Source organism: Dermacentor albipictus, chromosome 1 (genome assembly GCF_038994185.2).
Source record: "Dermacentor albipictus isolate Rhodes 1998 colony chromosome 1, USDA_Dalb.pri_finalv2, whole genome shotgun sequence".
NCBI lineage: Eukaryota > Metazoa > Arthropoda > Arachnida > Ixodida > Ixodidae > Dermacentor > Dermacentor albipictus.
Window position 1 is genome coordinate 278,533,832 of NC_091821.1, and position 20,726 is coordinate 278,554,557.

The 20,726-nt window shown below is 49.8% G+C and overlaps 1 protein-coding gene across 5 annotated transcripts in view; it reads right to left on the reverse strand.

Moving 5' to 3' along the window:
* LOC135920263 (nucleolysin TIAR-like) overlaps nucleotides 1-20,726 on the reverse strand; it is a 260,801-nt gene that overhangs the window by 160,155 nt on the left and 79,920 nt on the right. For 2 of the 5 annotated variants that reach the window (XM_065454429.1, XM_065454428.1), the window contains exon 1: nucleotides 16,801-17,127. The exons of the other annotated variants lie outside the window; for them this stretch is intronic. In XM_065454429.1, coding sequence (XP_065310501.1) covers nucleotides 16,801-17,112 — 312 coding nt within the window. In that variant the 5' untranslated portion in view covers nucleotides 17,113-17,127. Of the gene's footprint in view, nucleotides 1-16,800; nucleotides 17,128-20,726 lie in introns of those variants that run through there. 5 annotated transcript variants of the gene reach the window in all.

Consider the following 20,726-nt stretch of genomic DNA (forward strand, 5'->3'; position numbering starts at 1 on the left):
CCTAGAAACAAGCGCAGCTGCTTATATACCGCCGCGACGCCGCGAGCGACGGCGCGAGTGGGAGCCCCATTTCTCCTCTGTCGTGACGTCACGGTGTCACGTGGTATGGAATGGGGTCAAAAGTCATTGAAGGCGACACCGCCGCGCCTGAGGAGCTGGCTTGAGCTCTCGTAATATGCTTCGCATAAAACGATGTTGTGGCACTTCCAAGCATACTACTGGATACGGACGTGACGTATCTCTTAACTCTTTTATACACCTTAATCGGTTTTAATACTCCTTCAATAACCCTAATCGACTTTAATCCATCTTTGTCTTTTATCCACCTTAATTCTTGTTTATGCACCCTAATCATCCTTAATTATATCACTAATGAATCATTAATTAACGTGGCTAATCATTTATCTTTTTTACACGGCTGGACCTGCTTTGGGTCGCTTCTGGCCTCCCTGGACAACGTGATATCTTCTATTCACAACGTCGCCTTGAAACAGATCTAAAGGTTTTCGCCTTAAAACTTAAAAACCGTAATGTGGACTAGCTAGCGCTCATCACCTGCAATACCACAGGTATACTTGCCACTAATTAGAGTGTTTTAGTTGAGCGTGTTTACGCTCCGCTAAGCGGAGCGGAAGCGCGAATGCGCCGCCCGCTTAGCCGTAAGCGGGATAGCGGCGCGAGGAACACGGTCCGCTTAGAAGCTGCCTGAGCGGAGCGTGCCGCGCAGCGGTTTGGCTAGCGTTGGCGTCAGAACGGATTGGATTGGATGCAGAAAGCAAGCGTGCTGGCTAACACGTGGCGTTCCCCAAGACGGCGCTTTATTTTCCATTGGATAACATGGACCGGTAACGCATTACAAGCGCACGTCTAGATACTTCATGGAGAAATAAGTTATATGCATATATACGTTTTACTGTATAAGAGTGATCATAAAGTGTTTTTATTTTCTTTCATTACCCAGAATTTAGTCAGGGGGCGCTGCAACTACGAAAGGTCTAAAGTCCCTCAATCATTTAAAAGTACCGCCAGGCTTTGATCCAGCCGACAACGCCTGCGATAGGCTGATCGGTGACATGTGACATTGCTCCGCCCCTTTGCCGCCATGAAAGTTCCTGCGCGCCGGGCGAAGAGCGCGCGTTTAGCCTGTTGTGCTTTGCACACCGCTGCGATAATTTTGTTCCGGGAGGTCTGAAATGCCATGTTGCTGTGCGGTTGGGTGCCGAAACCGGACGAAGGATGGCAAGAAGTTATTTTGCATCGCGCGCGGCAACCAGAACCTAACCAGACGAAAAGTATGGTTACACAGAATTGCACGGAAGTAACATACAACAATACATATGTGCGATAAAGTATACACGTGCGTGTGTCGAGCGGTGATAGTATTTCACTCGCGTGCATGAATGTTGAGGGCCGTAGTTTGTGGAGATTATTTTAGTTCGCTGTGATCCCGCTGAATAGATCGGTATGACCTAGGATGCGAAGGCCCGAAATGCCTTGTTGCTGTGCGGATGGTTGCCGAGATCAGACGGAGGACGGCAAGAAGTTATTTTGCATCCCGCGCAGCAAACAAAACCTAACCAGAAGGTAATTCTGGTTGCATAGAAATGGACGGAAAGACTGAACCGTCGGTAACTGCACGACTATGCTAGGAAAGTAACGTAGAGCGATACGAAGGTGCGAGAGAAAGTATACACCTGTGTGTGCAGAGCCGCAGTGTTGACGTTGACGCTGTGCCGCTGCGGGAAGTCTCCCGCTAGTGTGAGCGCGCCTTTACAAAGACATACTCCGTCATTATACACGCATTCGTCGCACCCACGCCGCACCACCGCCGTCCTTCTCGCGGGAGGAAACAGTGGCATTACGCCAGTTACAAACCGCAACTTTTCCAAATCTTGTCGCTCTCAATAAATTCTACCCACACTGTTATGCAGATCGTTGCCCTGGCTGTGGCAGCTCGCCCACAATCTTCCACGTCACGATTGAGTGCATTGCAAACCACTTTCCTCCCTTGCCAACTCTCATTTACCCCCTAACGCAACAAACAGCTGTGGGACGATGGCCTCCGCGACGGACCTCCCGAGGTCCTCCGAGCTGTGATACAACGGGCTCGAAACATCGCCGGAATCATCTTAGGGACCCTGGACTGAGGGTTCCTCCCACACTGCTCTCGCCATTCAAATCTTATTAATAAAGATGTATTACTCTCTCTAGATGACAGGCGCGCGAGAGAGAGGAAAGGCGACGGGATAAACTCGTTTTCACCCCACCGCGTCGAATGCGCACCCTCTGGAGCATCCCTGGCCGTCGCCACATTAGCCATTTGACAGCTGTTATTATCCGTGACTCCATTCAGAAGCATTGCAGAAACTGCAGCGCTTCCCTTTCTACTAACCTGCGAGGCCACAGGGGACACAGGTAGAACTGTAGAGAGGAGAGGGAGAAGAGGCAGTTTCCATACAAGAGAGCGGGGAAGCGAGAAGGCAAGGTAACCCCACTAAAGCGGTTGCGGGGACACAGGACAAGCTTGCTGCTACGTTGCTGCTATTTCTGAAAAGTAAACGCCATGCAAATATGTCAAGCGAGAAACTTATGCAGGGCGCGCAGAAGCAGAGACACGTTAATTAAAGCGCACCGCAGGGTCCAGGAGACCCTACGGAACCGGTCGAGCGTCAAATCAACACTTTTGTGCCTGCAGCGTCTGCTTTGCGGCTATGGCACTGCTAGAGGTCGTGGATTTGATCCCAATCGCGGCAGCCGCATTTCGACGGGGAAGTGCACTTAGATTTTGGAACACGTTAAAGGACATCACAGTGTCAAAATTATTCCGGAGTCCGCCACTACGGCGTGCCTCATAATCAGAGTGTCGTTTTGGCACGTATAGCCCCATAATCCAATTCAATTTTAATACTTCTGCCAAAATGCGATGTGCCATGTGAGGCAACGACAACGCTCAAACCTCTCAGAGGTTATCAAATATGGCGCACAACAACGCCTCAAGCAAACACCTCTCCCTGTGTGTTCTGTGTACTACGCAGACAAACAGCAGTGGTGCACACGAGGCAACGTTTAAGATCAACTCACCACTCTCGTGTTAGCCTAAACGCTTAAAAAATTAAGCTTTAGCCGTCAACATCACCGCTAATTATCATCAATCAAAGCATCCAGCACGGAAAGCTTCGTTTACATCCATTACCACAGTGCGTGGGATCTGCATTTTTTTTTTACTCGCAACTCATTTATCAGCACGGTGGCGACGGCGATCTAAGCAAAAAATAATGATCAAAAAATAAATAGCCACAACTACTCCATGGCCACGACGCACCATTTTCAGCCACCTCGGTGATGCGGCGACGCGAGTCGCATCGAGTGATCTGATGCACGCGCAGAAGTCGCTGCTAGTATGGCTGTGGCGAGTGCTGTGACCAACGTCGATCTACGTGTTCGCATGCGTGGCCAGAGCAACCCGGACGAAAGGTAGTACACGATACGAGCAGCGTCGATCTACGATAGGTCGCGAAACTGAGCAACATCAGTCAGTGGAGCACGATTGAAACGAGACGAAGGGAGGGGCTACTATGAACGAAGAAAACCTACGCGACAGAAAAAAAAACGAAATATTAAGAATGTGACCTCAATATGCACAATAGAGTCACGCCTCTGTTCGAGGGAGTTTTGGTGTCCTAAAGCAGTAAAATTATTTTTCTTCAGTATGGCCATTAGCGCGTTTAAGTTCAGGGGACGCACGCGGCTTGGGTACGCGAGAACTAAGGGCAACGGTACTGCGCACGCGCAGACCACTACGTCTACTACCGTCCTTGGGGCGGCCGAAAACATGGCTGCCCCTCTGTCACGTTACCCACTTGACATGGCTGCGCCGGCGGCGACGCGTGCACATCACGGCCGATGTGGTAAAGCTGGTCCGCAGCGCACACCGGCACGCTGTCGCCGCAACGGCGGTATGCCAAAATTTGCAGGAGGCTCTAAATAAACAAAACACTGACCACAACGAATCATGCTGCACAAGACGCCTGACTACAGTTTACGAAACGTATGTTTGGATTGCTTCGGTTCGGCCTCAGTCGTAACGTAGGCGCGTAATCTTATGAATCTTTAATAAAACTAATTTCATGTACTTTACTTCATATGCTTAATTTCATAGTTTAAAAAATGATTACGCGGCAACAATCAGACGCTAATGGCACATGCGACCTCAGTGCGGCTTGCGTTTGGGGCCGCTAACATATAACGCCTTTCTGCTTGCGCACGCAAACGCACCCAAGCGCTAGGGGCCCCAACGCCTCACCTAAAGCTCTCTATTATTTCGTGCGGAATGGCGTTGCTCAGTTGAGCGCGGTCGCTGTGTCCGAATTTGCTCCACTTACTTGCGTTCAAGGCGTGCTTCCAAATTTCATCACTGCCAGCGCACAGCATTTATTGGCCAAAGGTGCGAGTGTGCAGACTATCCATTATCGCGCACGCTGCTGCATGCGACGCACTGTGTCCTGCCGTGACAATGAAGGCATAGCGCAACGCGAAGGAAATCCGTCCTATGTGCGTTCACTCTCCACAACACAGGCGTAGCATAGGCTGTAGACTGCACTACAGCCAGCAAAATAAGCAGGTTAGGTGGTAACTGATATGGTGCTGCACAGACTCGTCTTGTGTTGGATAGGAGAGCATAATTCCGCGCAGAAATTGCGAGCACTGCTAGTGTTGAGGGATTGTGTGAAAAGGCTTCGCGTATGGACGGCCGCACGCCAAGTTTCATCTTAGACGCCTGCGCTCGTTTCTCCCATGGCGGAACGATTTCATCTCCAACGGGTGTAGGTTTCCGCCGCCGCTTCCCTTAAAGGGAAGCTAAAGAGTGTCGAATTCAATAAGACGCTCATATACGGATGCGGGAACTTTATAAACCATGTAGGTAAAATTTGGGTTTTTTTTTTCAATTAGGAGCGACGTAATCGTCGGTTAAAATTGCGCTGTAGCGCCGCCCCCCGTTGAGTGAGCGAGCGGAGCGGGGACCGGAAACCGCGGTGTTGTGACGTCAACTCTAGTGTTTCGTTCCTTCGCAGCGTCCGCGACCGTGCCTGACCGCGCTTGTTTCTGCGTGCGTGCCATCGTAAACTGCTTCGATCGACCCTGCATTCCTTTGTTGGTGCGTCTGCGTGTATGTAGAGTGGTAGTCAACGTGAGTGGTAATCAACGTGAGTGGTAGTCAACAGATGGTCACTACACGTACTGCATGAACCGGGAAGCTTTCCACGCGTTTAAACAGTCTTTGTAGATTGCCGACAGCTTTGGACAGCGCACAAATGCCGACGATCGCATCCCCGCTTGCGTTCCACGAGGAGGCATACAGGAACACAACACTACAGTTGTTTGACCGGAAACGAGCTCACTAGATCGGCGAGATCACTAGATCGCTTTGCAAAAAGCATACCAAAGAGCATTTCCAACACGAGGAGATCCCAAGACTTTGCTTTCGTTCGCGTCGAAAGCAATGCTCGCACCAGCATCGTTTGCTTCTTCGAGAGGCCGGCTCTTGGCAATCGGCTCGTACATGTAGGGAGTAACGCCGAACTCTTCAGAAAAACAGCACCAAACTACCTGGCACCGCGCTTCATGTGTAGCGGCAGCGGTCGGTTACTATAGTTGACGTCACGAGGCGCACCGACCAATCACAGGCAGAAACGAGACGCGCGAGCTGGGCGTGTCCGCTGCTGCACTTTTCGTCGAAATAAAATATATTTGCGCTTTCTTTCGCTCAATTTCGATACGATATTCGAATTCGGAGGGTTAAAAACCATTATGTACAGATGTTCACTCATTTTTTCTGGAAAACCTTTCAGCTTCCCTTTAAGGCACACCGAAGGCGGGGCGTCTAAGCGGACAAGCGGATTTTCAAAGCGGCGAGCGCCCACGCCTGTTCAGACCAGCCGCGTTGTCTGGGTGTCCGCGCCGCCGGGAAGGCGGGGCATCTCGCAATATCTTTAGCAATTTCAGGGACGTGCCGCCACCTCGCGACACTTTGGGTTTGTACGCGCAGTTTCAATAATTCTTTTTCGTCGTGGGTTGGCGCGCTCCCGTCCGCTATCTATACTTCTGCAAAATGATGAGCTCAGACGAAGAGGAGATCGTTAGCCTTTTACTCGTCACTTGTATAGTCGCTATTCGAGATTTGTTACAGCGCAACACAAGGACGAAAAAAGGTATAAAGCGACGACACGGTTGGCTGCTTTGGCCGCAGCCAATCATAACCCGACACCGCGGAAGCGCTGGTGAACGAATGTAAACGAATGTCTGTCTCTGGGCTTTTCGCTTCTGTTCTTGACAAGCGTCAAAACGACAAGTTGGGCCGGTTGGTTGGAATTTATAGTAAGGTTTGTTAGAGCGCAACACAAGACAAGGACAAACGGAGGTATAAAGCGACGACATGGCGCCATGTCGTCGCTTTACACCTCCGTTTGTCCTTGTCTTGTGTTGCGCTGTAACAAACCTTACTATAAATTCCAACCAACCGGCCCAACTTGTCGTTTTGACGCTTGTCAAGAACAGAAGCGAAAAGCCCAGAGACAGACATTCGTTTACATTCGTTCACCAGCGCTTCCGCGGTGTCGGGTTATGATTGGCTGCGGCCAAAGCGGCCAACTTGTCCGCGCGGAAAAAATCGGTCCGGGCGCGATCCGGCCAAGCGGCCGCGTGTTTTCCGCAAAAGCGGAAAATCCGCGGCCGCTTGGCCGGATCTGCTTGTCCGTCCGCTTTCGGTGTGAACGTGCCTTTAGCGGTCGCGCCCGCGTTCAGTTCGCGCTGCGCGCGAAACGTCTCTTGTTTGCGACGGCGCCTCTTCGAATGACCGGAAATTATTTTGTTAACTGTCACGACAGCAATGTAACACGAAAAGGTTGATGCCACCAGTGAAATTCTGCCGATTCACAAGACAATGGTACGAAAAAGCAGACGACAGACATGGGTTACTGCGGTGCGCCGAGCGAAGTAAACAGTATGACGGTTTTTATATGTAACCCACATAGATTTAATAGGCACTCGGTACATAATCCTTTTATTCATAAAGTTGTTCGACGAGCGCTTGTGCCGTCTTCTTTCTCGTGTTTCGTTTGTGTGTGCTAGCAGTGGTCGAAGTTCACGCGTACCGAGAGATTGAATATGTGCACGATGCATTGAACATGACCGGAGTTCATTTCGGCATCACTACTGCACCGATCGATCGAGTTACTGGACGATACATGCCCGCGTTTTGGTCGCGCCGGCATTGCTGAAGCAGGAATGATTACTAATACTTTCAACTTCCGTCTCTTGAGCACTGTTAAAAAATGGCCAAGCTGTCTACATTGCTGCCTCTATTCCATATTGTAGGAGACGCACTAGTTGAAGTTGTGTGCGCATGACGTACTATGCAGCGATATATTTTGTTTATTTCCGCACAGTGTCGATGGAAGTCCGTTGTCGCCATCAGGGACAACACGGATTTGTAGCAAACATATTGTGAGAAACTGCAAAAATGACTTTAGCTCGTATGTGCCGCATCGTATGTGCTCACGATTGTTCCGGCAGCATATACGACGTCGTTTCCAATTACCTGCTCAGCGTCACTTACATGGCTGAGCAGACGCTGCCCTTTTGCGGCATTCCAGCCATAAAAATCACTGTCAAGCGTACCGATCTTCTTGAAGGCAAATAGAAGCGTGTACAGTCTGTTTCACACTTAGGGGAAAACTCGGAACGTATTGCGTCGCGATGCGGCAGGCAATGGAGTCGTGCGGCGGCAGCAGCTCGAGCAGGCGCAGACGCGTCATGATCTGCGTCGTCTGCTACGGCGCCGCGTGCTGGCCGCATTGTCGGGAACCGTGGTGGCAGTGCACCGATTTCATCGTTAATTCGGGAACAGAGCTGATATTCTTTACTAAATGTTGTGCGACGCGTAACTCTGAGCCCTTCATTGGCGATATTGGAGTTCCACAAACTTCTTTTGACAGCATGCTTCGTTTGTTATTTCGAAAGGCCGGGGTACTGAGCGCGTGCACGTATATTTCTTCGCGGTGTGTGCTACCGTAATAAGCAGCGACAAGACGCACCAAGATGTGCGCGCAACGTGCTCAGTCTTTATTTGACTAGAAAAGAAAACAAAGCACTCAACAATGATAACTATGGGGGTCGAACACGATGAAACAAACAGATACAATTAAAGGAATGTTTTAGGTTAAGACAATGAGCTGGAAGTGATTTTTTTAGACAATCATTCACTACACCAGACAGACCCTGCCCTCCGGCGGGGAATTGGACACGTCACGCTCGAAACTTCAGTTAGTAGACAGTTTTAGTATAGCGTACGCTATTCCATTGCGTACGCTAAAAAATAGCGGGTCGTCACTGCGCATGCGCTGAACGCTAAACGAAATAGCGGGTATAGCGGGCGTACGCAACGCAAACGAGTTAGTGTTAGCGTTTTTGCGTGGTTTGCGGAAAACATGGCGGCGGTCCCGGCTGCCCGCTTCGAATTGAATTTGGCGTTGCTTTTGTAAAATGCATTTCGTTCGTAGCAAATGACGGTGTAAACGGCTTTCGCTAAGTCTCAGGCCGCTTCGGCGACAAAGTATTATGGATAACTTCGTGGTGTTTTCGAGATCGCTTCTCGTTTCGAACGAGTCGAAGCCTAACGAAAGAAACGTTCGAGATGTCGGCGCCACCTATCGCTACAGGCGCGAAATAGCCGCAACGACGGCATGTGGCCTCAGAGATTCGAAGATATCGTCGGCCAATTAAAATTGTAGAAAACGTGCGCTGCTTAGCGTACGCTATATTATAGCGTATAGCGTACGCTATAGTTGCGTGCGCTAAACTAAAACTGTCTAGTATCTCGTCATGTTCCCAGCGGCAGCGATGACAGCGCTCATCCTGAAAGGCAGTGAAGTGTAGAATGACTTGATCAGGGATGTGTTCATTCGCAGCACGTCTTAGTCGCTGACGATGGTGGATCGAAGCCTATCCTCAGGCGACTGATAGAGGGGATGGTGCGGCAGCGATACTTTCAACAAGCCCCAGTCATTTTAAATGATGTTGGTGACCGGGCATTGAGGCGGCCACTTCAAGAGAGTGACTGCGCGCTCTCCCAACAGTTCTTGCACAACACGAGCAGTGTGGATCGGCGACCTATCGCGTTATATAGTCGCCTTCCAGAAACGGGCCGTCAAGAATGTATAGAATCAGTACGTCGTTTATGACTGCCCTGCAGCGATGAACTTCCCTTCGAGGCGTATCAATGGGCATCGCACAACGCTTAGTAAAGAATACCGGCTCATTTCACGAGGTAACGATGAGATCGGCGCCCTGCAACAGACAGTAGAACGCTTCCCGACAATGCGGCCAGCGCCCGCCGCCGTAGCAGACGACGCCTTTCACGATCACGCCCCTCGACACCTGCGCGAGCTGCTGCCGCCGCCCGACTCAAGCGCTCGCCGCATCGCGATGCAATGCGCTCAGAGTTTTCCCCGAAATGTGAAACAGACTGTACATCGCACTTCGAATGAAATGTCCACGCGCACACACGTAGGCACACACCGCGCGCGGCACGAAACGTGCCCAAACACGCGCAGTGCAGGAGGCAATCAACGCGGTGCGAACGAGAGGTGGGAGAGGGGTACCACCCGCTAATAGAATTTTGCCTCGCATGCGGCGCTCTCAACGCCGACGCAGCAGGGCCGCTCTCGGTGCCCTTCTTGTCTATATTGCCATATTGGCACACTGCGCTGGTCATACTTCTCACCAATAAAGCAATTTTTTGTTTGTTCCTGTATACTTGGTGCACAATTCTATGCGAATAAAAGTGAAGTACCCTTTAAAAAAGGAACGTACAGAAGCAATTGCCGTTATTAACAGCCTAATTACGTTGAATTGAATTGTGTGGGGTTTTACGTGCCAAAACCACGTTTTCATTACGAGGCACGCCATAATGAGGGACTCCGGATTAATTCGGACCACCGGGGGATCTTTAACACGCCGCCAAAGCACGGGGCACGGGCGTTCATAATAATAATTTTTAGTCATGGGGTTGTACGCGACAAAACCACGATCTAATTATGAGGCACGCCGTTGTAGGGGTCTCCGGAAATTTGGACCACCTGTGGTTCCTTAACGTGCACCTAAATCTAAGAAGTACACCGGCGTTCTTGCATTTCACCCCCATCGAAATGCGGCCGGGATTTGATCCGGCGACCTTGCAGCGCAACAGCTAAGGCGAGTTGCAAGCTCAGAAAAGAAACTGCTCGCGTAGCGGTCGAAATGCCAGACCTGTAAAAAACATTTGCGCCAAGCCGCATATATCTCGACGTCACTTTCGGGTACGACGTCGTACTCTCTGCTTTAGAGAAGTCCCTACGACGTACAAACGGTGACGGTTAGAGCACGCCGCCATTATCCAGACATGTAGGTACATACAAATTGCTGCCAATACTAGCAGCGACGATTCGACACCAATAAGGCGCTGGAAGTAAAGCAGGCGAGCGTAACATGCGTAGCCTGATGGCGGGTTCGCAAGGCTGCGAGGGCGTCTGCTTAGATGGAGGCGAACAAGACGGATCGATTGCATTCATACTGCAGAACCCAGCATCCAATGCCATGCTGGATTGCATTTTTACAATTGCTAGTTGGCACAGCTGGGCGTTTCTCGCGGCGCTCGACGTTTCTTCGCGAGCAGCTGTGAGAGAAAATCTGGGGGGCCTTTGCTCCAGGCAGAACGGAGGAGGTTTCTCAGCGCGTGCTGCATGCGTTTGTCCCCTAGACATGCCGGCATTGCGGTCGAGTTTACGCTCCGCCGCTGCCTGCCCGCGCGGTGAGGCAATGGGCACGGACGCCCTATTTGGTGATCGCTGTGTCTGAAGGAGGCAAGGTTCTCACTGGTGTTCTATAAGTCGCGGGTCGATTTTTTACTCGCGACGATAGATTGCATTTTTTGCAAGCACTGCTCCAGGAGGGCACATGTAGCCGGCAAACGGAGGCTTCAGGAGAGCACCTGAAGTTAATAATGAATCAGGCGGTGCGAGATCTCCGGGGCACCCAAGGGGTAGCGGGGGGGTTCAAAGCTGGAAGCAGGGCGGTCCAACCCACGTACCAGTCCGCGTTCTAGCTTTGGTGTCCTGGAGGTGCTACCAACAATGCGAAATAATGACACGTCGTTTCAATTAGTACAAAACACGACTGAGTAAACAGAACTACGTCCAGCCGCCAACTTGCGACGCTACGTTCAGCACTACCGTGCCCCGCGACTTCTGCTGGCGCGCATAGGGAACAAACGCATACAACACGCGCTAAGGAACTCCTCCGTAGTGCTAGACGGAGTCAGATATTCGAGGAGCAAAAGTCTCCACATTTCCTCTCTCGCATGCGCGAACACGTCCGGCGTCTCCGCAAGTGGCACGCCCCGCTGTACGTACTAGCGATTGTAAATATGCCGCCGGATTATGGGTTCAGTGTCGCGCGCTGCATGCTGGAGGGCAATGCAGGTCCACAGTGAAAAATACGCGGTGCCTGGTTACCGTATATATACAGGGTGTCCCAGCTAACTTTAGCCAGAGTGTAAAAATATGCGAATGCCACGTAGCTGGATAGAACTAACGTAGTGTTGTTTGCCGTCGCTTGGGGATACCCAGATTACCCTTTTTTTTGCATTCCGCGTAATCAGATAAGTTGACACATTCACACTTTTGATATAAATATTATATCTGAGAAATTAAAACTAATTACCTAATTAGACGGAATGAAAAAATCTCATATTTCCGAGCGACGCAAACATCACCTTGGTTCTGTCCAGCTACGTGGCATTCGCATATATTTAAACTCTGGATAAAGTTAGCTGGAACACCGTATGTATACATTTTTTTCTTAAATACAGAAAGCAAGTGAGAGCGTCTTTATAGAAAGAACCATAGAACCCCCAGGATTCGATCATCTGACCGAAAGGCCCCTAGTACTTTACCACTACGGCACGCTGTGAACTGTGAACAATTTTTCACGTGAATACCCAGGCGCAGTTTCAGTTTCACAAAAAATTTCTCGCACAGGCATGACAGATGCAGTATTGCCACACAGCTAAATCTTACGCCTCTATCAGAAAGAAAAAGTCTTTATTTATTAGTAAGCCTGGAAGTGCGACAATGCTGGTTTTCTTTTGCGATTGCTATTTTAACAAACTGAAGTTGAACGGCCCACCCGAGACGCCATGTACGGGCGGTTACTGCCGATCTTATTTGATAGCCGTTGCCTGTCCTTCGCGCAAGGGACATGCGAATTTTCCGTTTTTCAACGATGCGCTTCAACGTCTGCGTAGTCGCATATCTCCGTAAGAGAAACGTCGCTTCGCGAGGCCTTCGGCGGCAGCACATATACCGAGTGTTTATAACGTGTCACATCGGCGCTCATCGCTTGGTGTGGCGACACTGTAGACACGAAAAAAAAAGTTTATTTAGCAAAACTGACGCGAAAGCTTAATGACAAGAGTGACTTATCCTCGTCGATTGCAGACGGACTCAGCAGGCACGCGAGGCCTAACATTAGGCGAACCAACTCGGTTGAGCCTCGGAGCCTATCACCCAACATGTTTTTATGGGGAAGCGCACGAATCGCCTCAGCTCTGTTTCCTGGGCTCCGTTCGAATGCATCCGAACGACGGCTACTCAACCTCACTGCAATAACTCGCACTCTGCGTACAAACTATTACAAACAAGGCTTTATACTATTACAAACAAGGGTTTATCTGCGTTTACGTAGTTTAGTTGAAAACCGCTATCCACACAGCCAAATTCATCTTCAAAGTCAGATACGCATGCATAAACGGAGCAGCTCAGACACCATTTCTCGCTGAGACATTTACGAGCTCAAAATATGGCATTACATTCGGTCAGGAAATGAGTATCTCCCGATGAAACTGTACCAATAGCACCTTGCGCAGTGCGGCACAACCTGCGCGCTCATCGCACACACAACAGTGCGCGATGCCCAGCGTGATAGCAGCGTCCAGTGTGACCCAGCTCTTGTCCAGAAATCTCACCGGCGTCCACAGTGCGATCCAGGGTCAAAAACGCGCTGGTTTCACACTGGAAGACGCTAGTTTTTGCAATCGCGATGCAACGATTGGGCACTTATTTTAATACTGCACCATCGCCCAAAACAGCTTACTCTTGGATTCACACGTGGCCGTATGACACCAACCAAAGATGTAGCATGCCCAAGCATGGTAGCATCGTGCTGGAATATTGCCCAATGAACGTACGCGATATTGCCGAGATCGAAGGCACGAAAAATGAGAACTGCACCATGGATGCGCCGTTATCGACAAAAACTGCGTGTGTGCAGACATTTCAAAACAGTCCTGTCCATAACTCAGTGATGCGAGGCTGCAGAGAGGTGCACATCCGAGTCGCATATAAAGGCGCGGTCGGCCGGGATGCAGTGAGGGGAGTGGGCGTTTTTGGAGCAGTCAACAATGAAGAATGATCGTGAGCCGGACACCATTTCTGCACGTCAGAAATGGTTCCATCATTGCGAACATTTGAAAGATATTTTAAGACATTCGGCCTAACCTAAAAATTACAACCATAACGTGGATACACCGAGTCAACTTGCACGCTTATATATATATATATATATATATATATATATATATATATATATATATATATATATATATATACACACACACACACACACACACACACACACACACACACACACACACTGCGCATCATTAGCAGTAAAGCAAACAACCCAAAGGCTAAAAAAAAAGATCGACAGCAACACAGTCACGTGGTATGCAGCACGGCCATTCGAGCAATTTTATTTCAGGCCTAAAGTCGTCTAGCTAGTAAAATGACACAGATGTACAGCAAAGCAGCTAATAAACGCGAGATGGGGAGAGTTTGCCGAGCGTCGTGACACAGCCCCCGTGCCAAACGCGTCAAGTGCGCGCAGTCCGCCGAGGAAGAGCACACCGGTTGTAGAAAGTGAAACATGAGAGACAGAGCTCAGGGACACTTGATTGCACGGCACGGCCTGGAGCAGCTTCAGCGCAATCTAGCAGACTGGAGTAATTGCAGCATTCCCGCCACTGGCATCTCATTCACAAATTAGAAGGGGGGCCAGAATTGCGCGGCACTTCTCAACCGCTTCGAGAATCACCACAGAATGTTCAGATTAGGGGACGAACGTTGGGCTACGCTAACCGCCGGCCGGGTGTCGCTTGCGTCCCTTAAAAACACGATCGCTGCCATCAGACACGGACGCCATTGGGTTGCGAAGGCAAACATTGGACTCGTTTTACTGAAGTTCTGCTGGTCAAAAGGTGTCGGGGCTGACGCGAGACTGGAGAAAGATGCCTGCGCCGCCTCATCGAGTCAGCGCAAGACGCCGCGTACGAGTGGGGTGCTCGCTGTGAGCAAGTTTACAGGAAACGGCGAAGTGGCTGAAGAAAGCGCGATCTAAAAAAGACAATGCGCTACCTCTCTGCTGCTGCTAACAGGCAAAAGGTGCGCACACTCGGGGTTCTTTTTCAGGTGGGTGCCATACTCGGTCAAGTGCTGCGTGCATGCAGCCTCGCAGCGTGCCAGTTGCCTTGGTTTGCTCAGTTTCAGTGTGTTGAAAAAACTTGAGCGGGTGAGATTAGCTGACGCGAAAAAAAATGGGGACGTCGTTTCGACCATCGTTACGCTGTGCCGTGAGGACACCGCCGAACAAATTGCGCAAAACGCATTCTCGAGCAACAATCGAAAGTTGAGAATCCCGGATAGAATCTCTCTTACGTTTGGAATAACGCTTTTCCAGGCCAAGTGACGCGGAGGCACTTGAAAAGGAACATGCTTGGTTCTGGGCAGCGAGATACGTTTCTTGGCCGTAGCTTGCGCCGGCCGAGTATGTTGGGCCCTTTTCATGCGTGCGGAGGAGGAGTGTGCGGGTGTCACACCGTCAGTTGCGCTGCAGGACGTGTGCCGAGTGAACACTTTGCATGCACCGGTTCAAAACATGGACTTGAAAGAGATGCGGCGTAACGCATCACCACAGATTTTTTTCTTTCCCTCAAAGTCAGTTCCCGTTCTTTGCTGACATAACGCGCAACTTTCACCGCACTGCATAAACGGCCAAGGGTCGTCCTGGCAAGGCCCAGCAACATGTTGCTCGCTGTCGTACCTTTTTTCCTAAACGACTCTGACGTAACTAAACGAATTTCGTGGGCTATTGTACAGAGCAACTCGAACTTTTCTGCTTAATTGCGTATTGTGTCAAAAGTATTTGACCAACATGGAAAGTATTAAATCCAGGGCAAAACGTTTAATGAGATTATAGGGCATTTTAGGAAACATCTCATTCGGCAGCGTCTAAATTCCTACTCATCACTTTTTCGTTTCAAAAGAAAGGACGCGAAAGAGCACCTGACACGAGCACCGCGACTGCAGTGCTCTGAAACGCATTTGGACTGCGACGGAGGCTTTGGCTGCAGTTTACAACGGTGTATCGCGATAAGAAGATCAGAAAGTACGCGCCGAGACGACAGGCGTGTCTCTTGACAAATCGGTTAGTGATACGCCGGTTGACGTCACATGAGGTCACTGCGGCCGTCATGACTAGCCCAGTGAGAGGTCCCTGACGTCTAATATATATATATATATATATATATATATATATATATATATATATATATATATAACAGCGACGGCATACAGCCGCCATTCACAAAGCAAGCCAATTTATTGGAAAAAAGGGCGAAAAGGTAAACTGATTGTAGCTTTAAAATTTGAAAAACTGCTCAATCCCACATGAAATTCGCATCTTGCCAAACACTTCGCCCATGCACTCAACCCTAGCCAATTTTCCTTTCTAAAACTGCGGCCTACTACTATATTTGATTCTAAAATACTTGAATGTCCATCCGCGTTGCGTAATTTGAACTTCATGATGAAAGGCTTTTGTGCAAAAAGTAAAAAGTTGTGAAACGGACAATTCTGCCATGTGTCCCGATGTAAGGTACACACTGCTGCGGCCTATTCCTAGATACCAATGATGCTGCATTGACAGCAGGACATTTGCAGTTGGGTCTGTCCTCCACGCAGAGTACTTGATTAGCAAAATATCTGCTGCAACGCGTGCTGTATGTGAATATGTCACCTAAGGAATGGAGCTTACGCAGTGCGCCAGCAGCCATGCTGTTTAGCTGCGTACTGTGCTTCCGCCTAAGGTCTCTCATCGTGGCACATGGTGTGCCAGACAACTCACTGAAATTGTTACGCGAACAGAAAGTTGACAATGCAAAATGCGCGCTCTCACCGAAAGAGCCCCACGTCCACCGCAGCATCGCACATGCGCCGCGCGCGAACGCCCCTTTGGCCCGTAGGAGCTGCATACGCGAAAGTTCACTCGATGGCCTTGTACAGAACTGCTGTCGTGCGGGAGTTTTTCCTGGGCTACCGACGCACAGGAGACTAACTCGGTGAGACACGACTGATCAGCTAGAAACCGTGGACAGCAGTAACGGCAAAGACTTTGCGACGTCCTTTGTTCAGGCACCGAAATAATGTGCCAATTACTGCCACGACACGAACCGCCTTGCTGCAGCCAGAAAGGAAAAACAGCCCCGCGATCGGCACATTCGGTCGTTTGAATAAAAAATACAGCGCGCCTCGAGCCTTTGCGGTATGCGCGGAATGACACGCAGCAAACACAAGCTGTCGTGGCGGAGCTCGAGTGATCCGCAAAGGATCGCTCGAGATACGCTCACAGCGGAGCACGTGGTCCTCCTACCTGGAGCAGAGGCACGATGTCCGGAGGCGAGGCCGGCGGCAGCGCGCAGCTACCGATGCCGCAGGCCGAGCGCAGCGACAAGCCCAGCGGCACGGCACAGCCGCTCACGTTCACGAACATGGCGCGGACTGGCACGGCGCGCACCGCGGGGCCAGTGCGGGCCCGACGCGCGCGCGCTCCGGCGGCCGCCCGCCCGCCAATGAGCGCGCCGGGGGCGGGGGCCGCACATCGACCGGCAGCGGCGGACGCACTGCGTCGCCCCGCCGGCTCACTCCCGCCGCACGCGTCGCGCGGCTGGCAGGCATTCGCCATTTATTTCGCACGCACTTAGGTCCCATGTAGTGGAGGTGCACAAAAATCGCGCACAACGACGACCGTCCACGTGCCCATACCGGGTTCCTCGCTGGACACGCCCAGAGAACCACGTCACCGAAGGGTGGCACATATCCACGCGAACACTTCCATGCTGCACAACCTTCGGGTAGGACAGGTGCAGATAAATAAAACTGCTCCGAGTATGCGAAGGATGGTATTAGCAATAACATTTTTGCAGTATTTCCTTTGCCCCGTCAATTACCGGCTACTCAGCATTGTGGTTCGCTGCGACGTTGTGCAAAAAGGTATACGCTGCCAAATCTGATGGAGAGTAATTTTACGCAAGCGAATGCTTATGTCAGACGGTCTTGAGACGCACGTTACTGTAATGGCAACGGGGATATGGCATTCCGCTTAACCAAACGCAGGTGAGTGTGATTATTCGAAACTTTCAAATAACCAGTCGCATGCTACCCTATTCAAGTCGGTCCTGGAATGAAACACTGAATATTCGCAAATGCGACTGTTTTTCCAACAGCTGACATCAGCTTTGCACGATCGAACGCGAAACAAGCGACAAATTTCACCCGTGCCACAGGGACATAAGCAACGGGAACTTGAGTAATGCGTCGTCGCTCAGGAAGCTGGACTTATGCAGCATTACATCAGAAATTGTTTCTTTACCGATGCTCAAATCTAGATACGCTAGATTGGAAATTCATTTCAACTAGACAAAGAAAGAGTGAATCCTTTGCATTGACATGCGTGCACTCAACGCACATATTTTGATCTCGAAGGTAACTTGTTTATAACGCTTCATCTGAGCTTTTGATAAAGCGTACTTCCTAATCGCCTGTATAATGACACAAACTAGCTAATGTAACAAATACAGGGATGTGAACATTACTTGATATTGCGGAAATCGCTGTTCGATTCGCTTTTCTGATGTGCGCGCGATAAGTACAGCCCCTCTGCACTGATACTGCGCACAACTTTATTACCGCACTTCCGCACGGTGGCGGTTAGGCTTAGCTGCAATACAGTCGCTCTTCTGCCTATATTTCACGGGCGCCACTGCTATGGCCCCGACGACTTGAAATAAACCACCGCTTTGCATCGCTCACACCGGTGCACACGAAATGCAGTTTTCGCCCCAGGCGAGGGTGAAACGCTGAGCACCATGGGATACTAGCCACTACATGTAAACTGGCAGCGAAGCTTCCATAGAAGCCCACATGTCTAGAAAATGGCGGCGTGTTGCAACTATCGCTATTCGTGTGTCGGAGGGACTTCTGGAGAAAAAAAAACGAAAATGTAATAATAAAAAGAAAACGTATGACGTCCCAACCGGAAGTGACGTCGTGATCCGACGCTCCGTGGCGAGAATGTTTAAATTCTTTTATGGTCAGGAAGTCTTGCCCGCTTCGCAAGCAATTATTTTTCTTCCCTGAGGTCGCCTCAGCTTTAGCCTCCTGAGACCCCGCTATGGGGATTTGTCCAATATATTGGACATTAAGAAATAAGACAGCACTTCTGTCACAAGGCATTCATCCTCATAAAACCGCACTGTCCAACTTATTGGACACCTGCTTGCGCCATCTATGCAGCATTGATGAAAATACATCGTTCAAATTCCTGCCGAAACAGTTCCACAATGGCGGCATTCAGCGGCGCGGCGTTTTACGGCAGCTGCCGGAGAAGTAAGCACTGTTTCTCGTATTTCTACCTGCTTTCAGGGCATATCTTTGATTTTATAATAAAGTTAATACAACAGCATAAGCGCAGAATACGAAATTTAAATTTTTGGCGCGTTTACTTTTTTTCACGCTTCCTTTGATTTCGCGTGTCCATTATGTTGGACGCTAGGACTCAACCCGGTTATTTAGACCGCGCTTTTGAGATGGCCTTGTTATGAACAGCAGGCGAGTACTGTTGGCATTTATCGGCTTGTGGACGAAATCGCGTCTCTTTTTTTTCTTTAGAGGACCGGCCTCGCGTGTCTGATGAATTAAGTGGATAACTTTTCTTTTTTCAATCCATGGCTAGGACCCGCAAGACACCTGTCGCAGGTGGTCTCGTAAGGAACAGAACATATCGATGTCCCTCGACCAGATATTGTGCGCATGTACAACGTCAACATGGGGGGTGTTGACAAGGCAGACCAAATGATAAGTTACTACAGGATAAAAGCACGCGTCAACAAGTGGACAGTCAGAGCCATCTTTCACCTCTTCTACATTGCCCTCAGCAACTCCTGGGTGCAGTACACGCGGGACATACGCTCCTTAAAGAAACAGCGGAAAGAAATACTCAAATCTACGCAGTTCCGCCAATCTGTTGCTGAGACTCTCGTGGCTCAAGGGAAGAAGCAGGATGAAACGAAGAGTGAGAACAAAGCCGAGTGGCATCCGCCATCAAGGCAGGCTCGACGGTCTCCTCGAGAACCCCCAAAAAAGAGCACTTCCACTGCTCAATGCTGGCTGACACTGCAAACGCTGCCCGTTGCAGACTAGATGGCTGCGACATGGAAACAAATCTTTTTCACCAAATGTCGGCTCTTCTTCGGCATCACCCAGGAAAAAAAAAAGTGTTTTGAAATTGCCCACAGGAAGTGAACACAAGAGCAATATTTCTGTTGAGCGGAGGAATGCTCTTTTTTGTACTTTATTCACTACTTTGCCTTTCGAGTTATTGAAATATTTTTGCGCACGAGTTTGAGCAAAATATCTGCGGTATCACATTACGTGCGCGCTGGGTGAAAAAGACCGGGTAGCATCCCAGTGTCCCATATATTGGACATCGCGCTGAGCTGAAACTATCAGAGCTGTTAAAAAAATATTTAACACTTTTAATCTTCATACACCTACTGACTTATTCTAAAAGTTTGGAAAAAATCTGTGCACCCAAATGCATCCCGGGTCTCAGGAGGTTAGGCGCAAGCGTGTCTTTAGGGTGGCGTTCTTAGGGCGCACATAATTAAGGTGGTAATGACGACCACTGCTTCCTACGCTTAAGAACTTGAGGAAATATGATGGGGAACGGATGATACATCAAAGGTCTCAAAAGCCCTTTGTTTGCTTAAAATTGCATACTCAATATACATGACCCGAGTCAAAAATTACGTTTCATGGATGAAAAGTAGCATTGCCAACACAATCGCAATACCGCGATATATGCGAAACCTATTTACGGAATCGCTGAAGCACTCGGAACTCTGCGAAATACCTCGTTTTCATACTGAACAAGACAACGCAGCGTTGCACCATATAATTTAAAACCCTTTCAAGCAACCAGCCTACGGAGAGTGAACAAAGCGCGACGTTTCTCTTCGCGTAGCGCTCCGCTTTCACCGTGACGGCGCGGCATAGCACATAGGATGCGCGACGATATGGCACAGTCGGAATAAATGCCACGCCTTGAAACTGGGCAACACCATTCAGCACGAGAAAAAGTCTGCACCTCTCGCGCAAGAAGCCCTGCTCGGTAGGGGATCCCTAAGCACAATCGATTCATTGTAAAAATCATTTTCGGGCAAACTTAATTTGACAGTACTCTGTCTAAACACTTTGGAACAATTTAGTGCCCTTGCTCATACGCGGCTGAAACCTCTC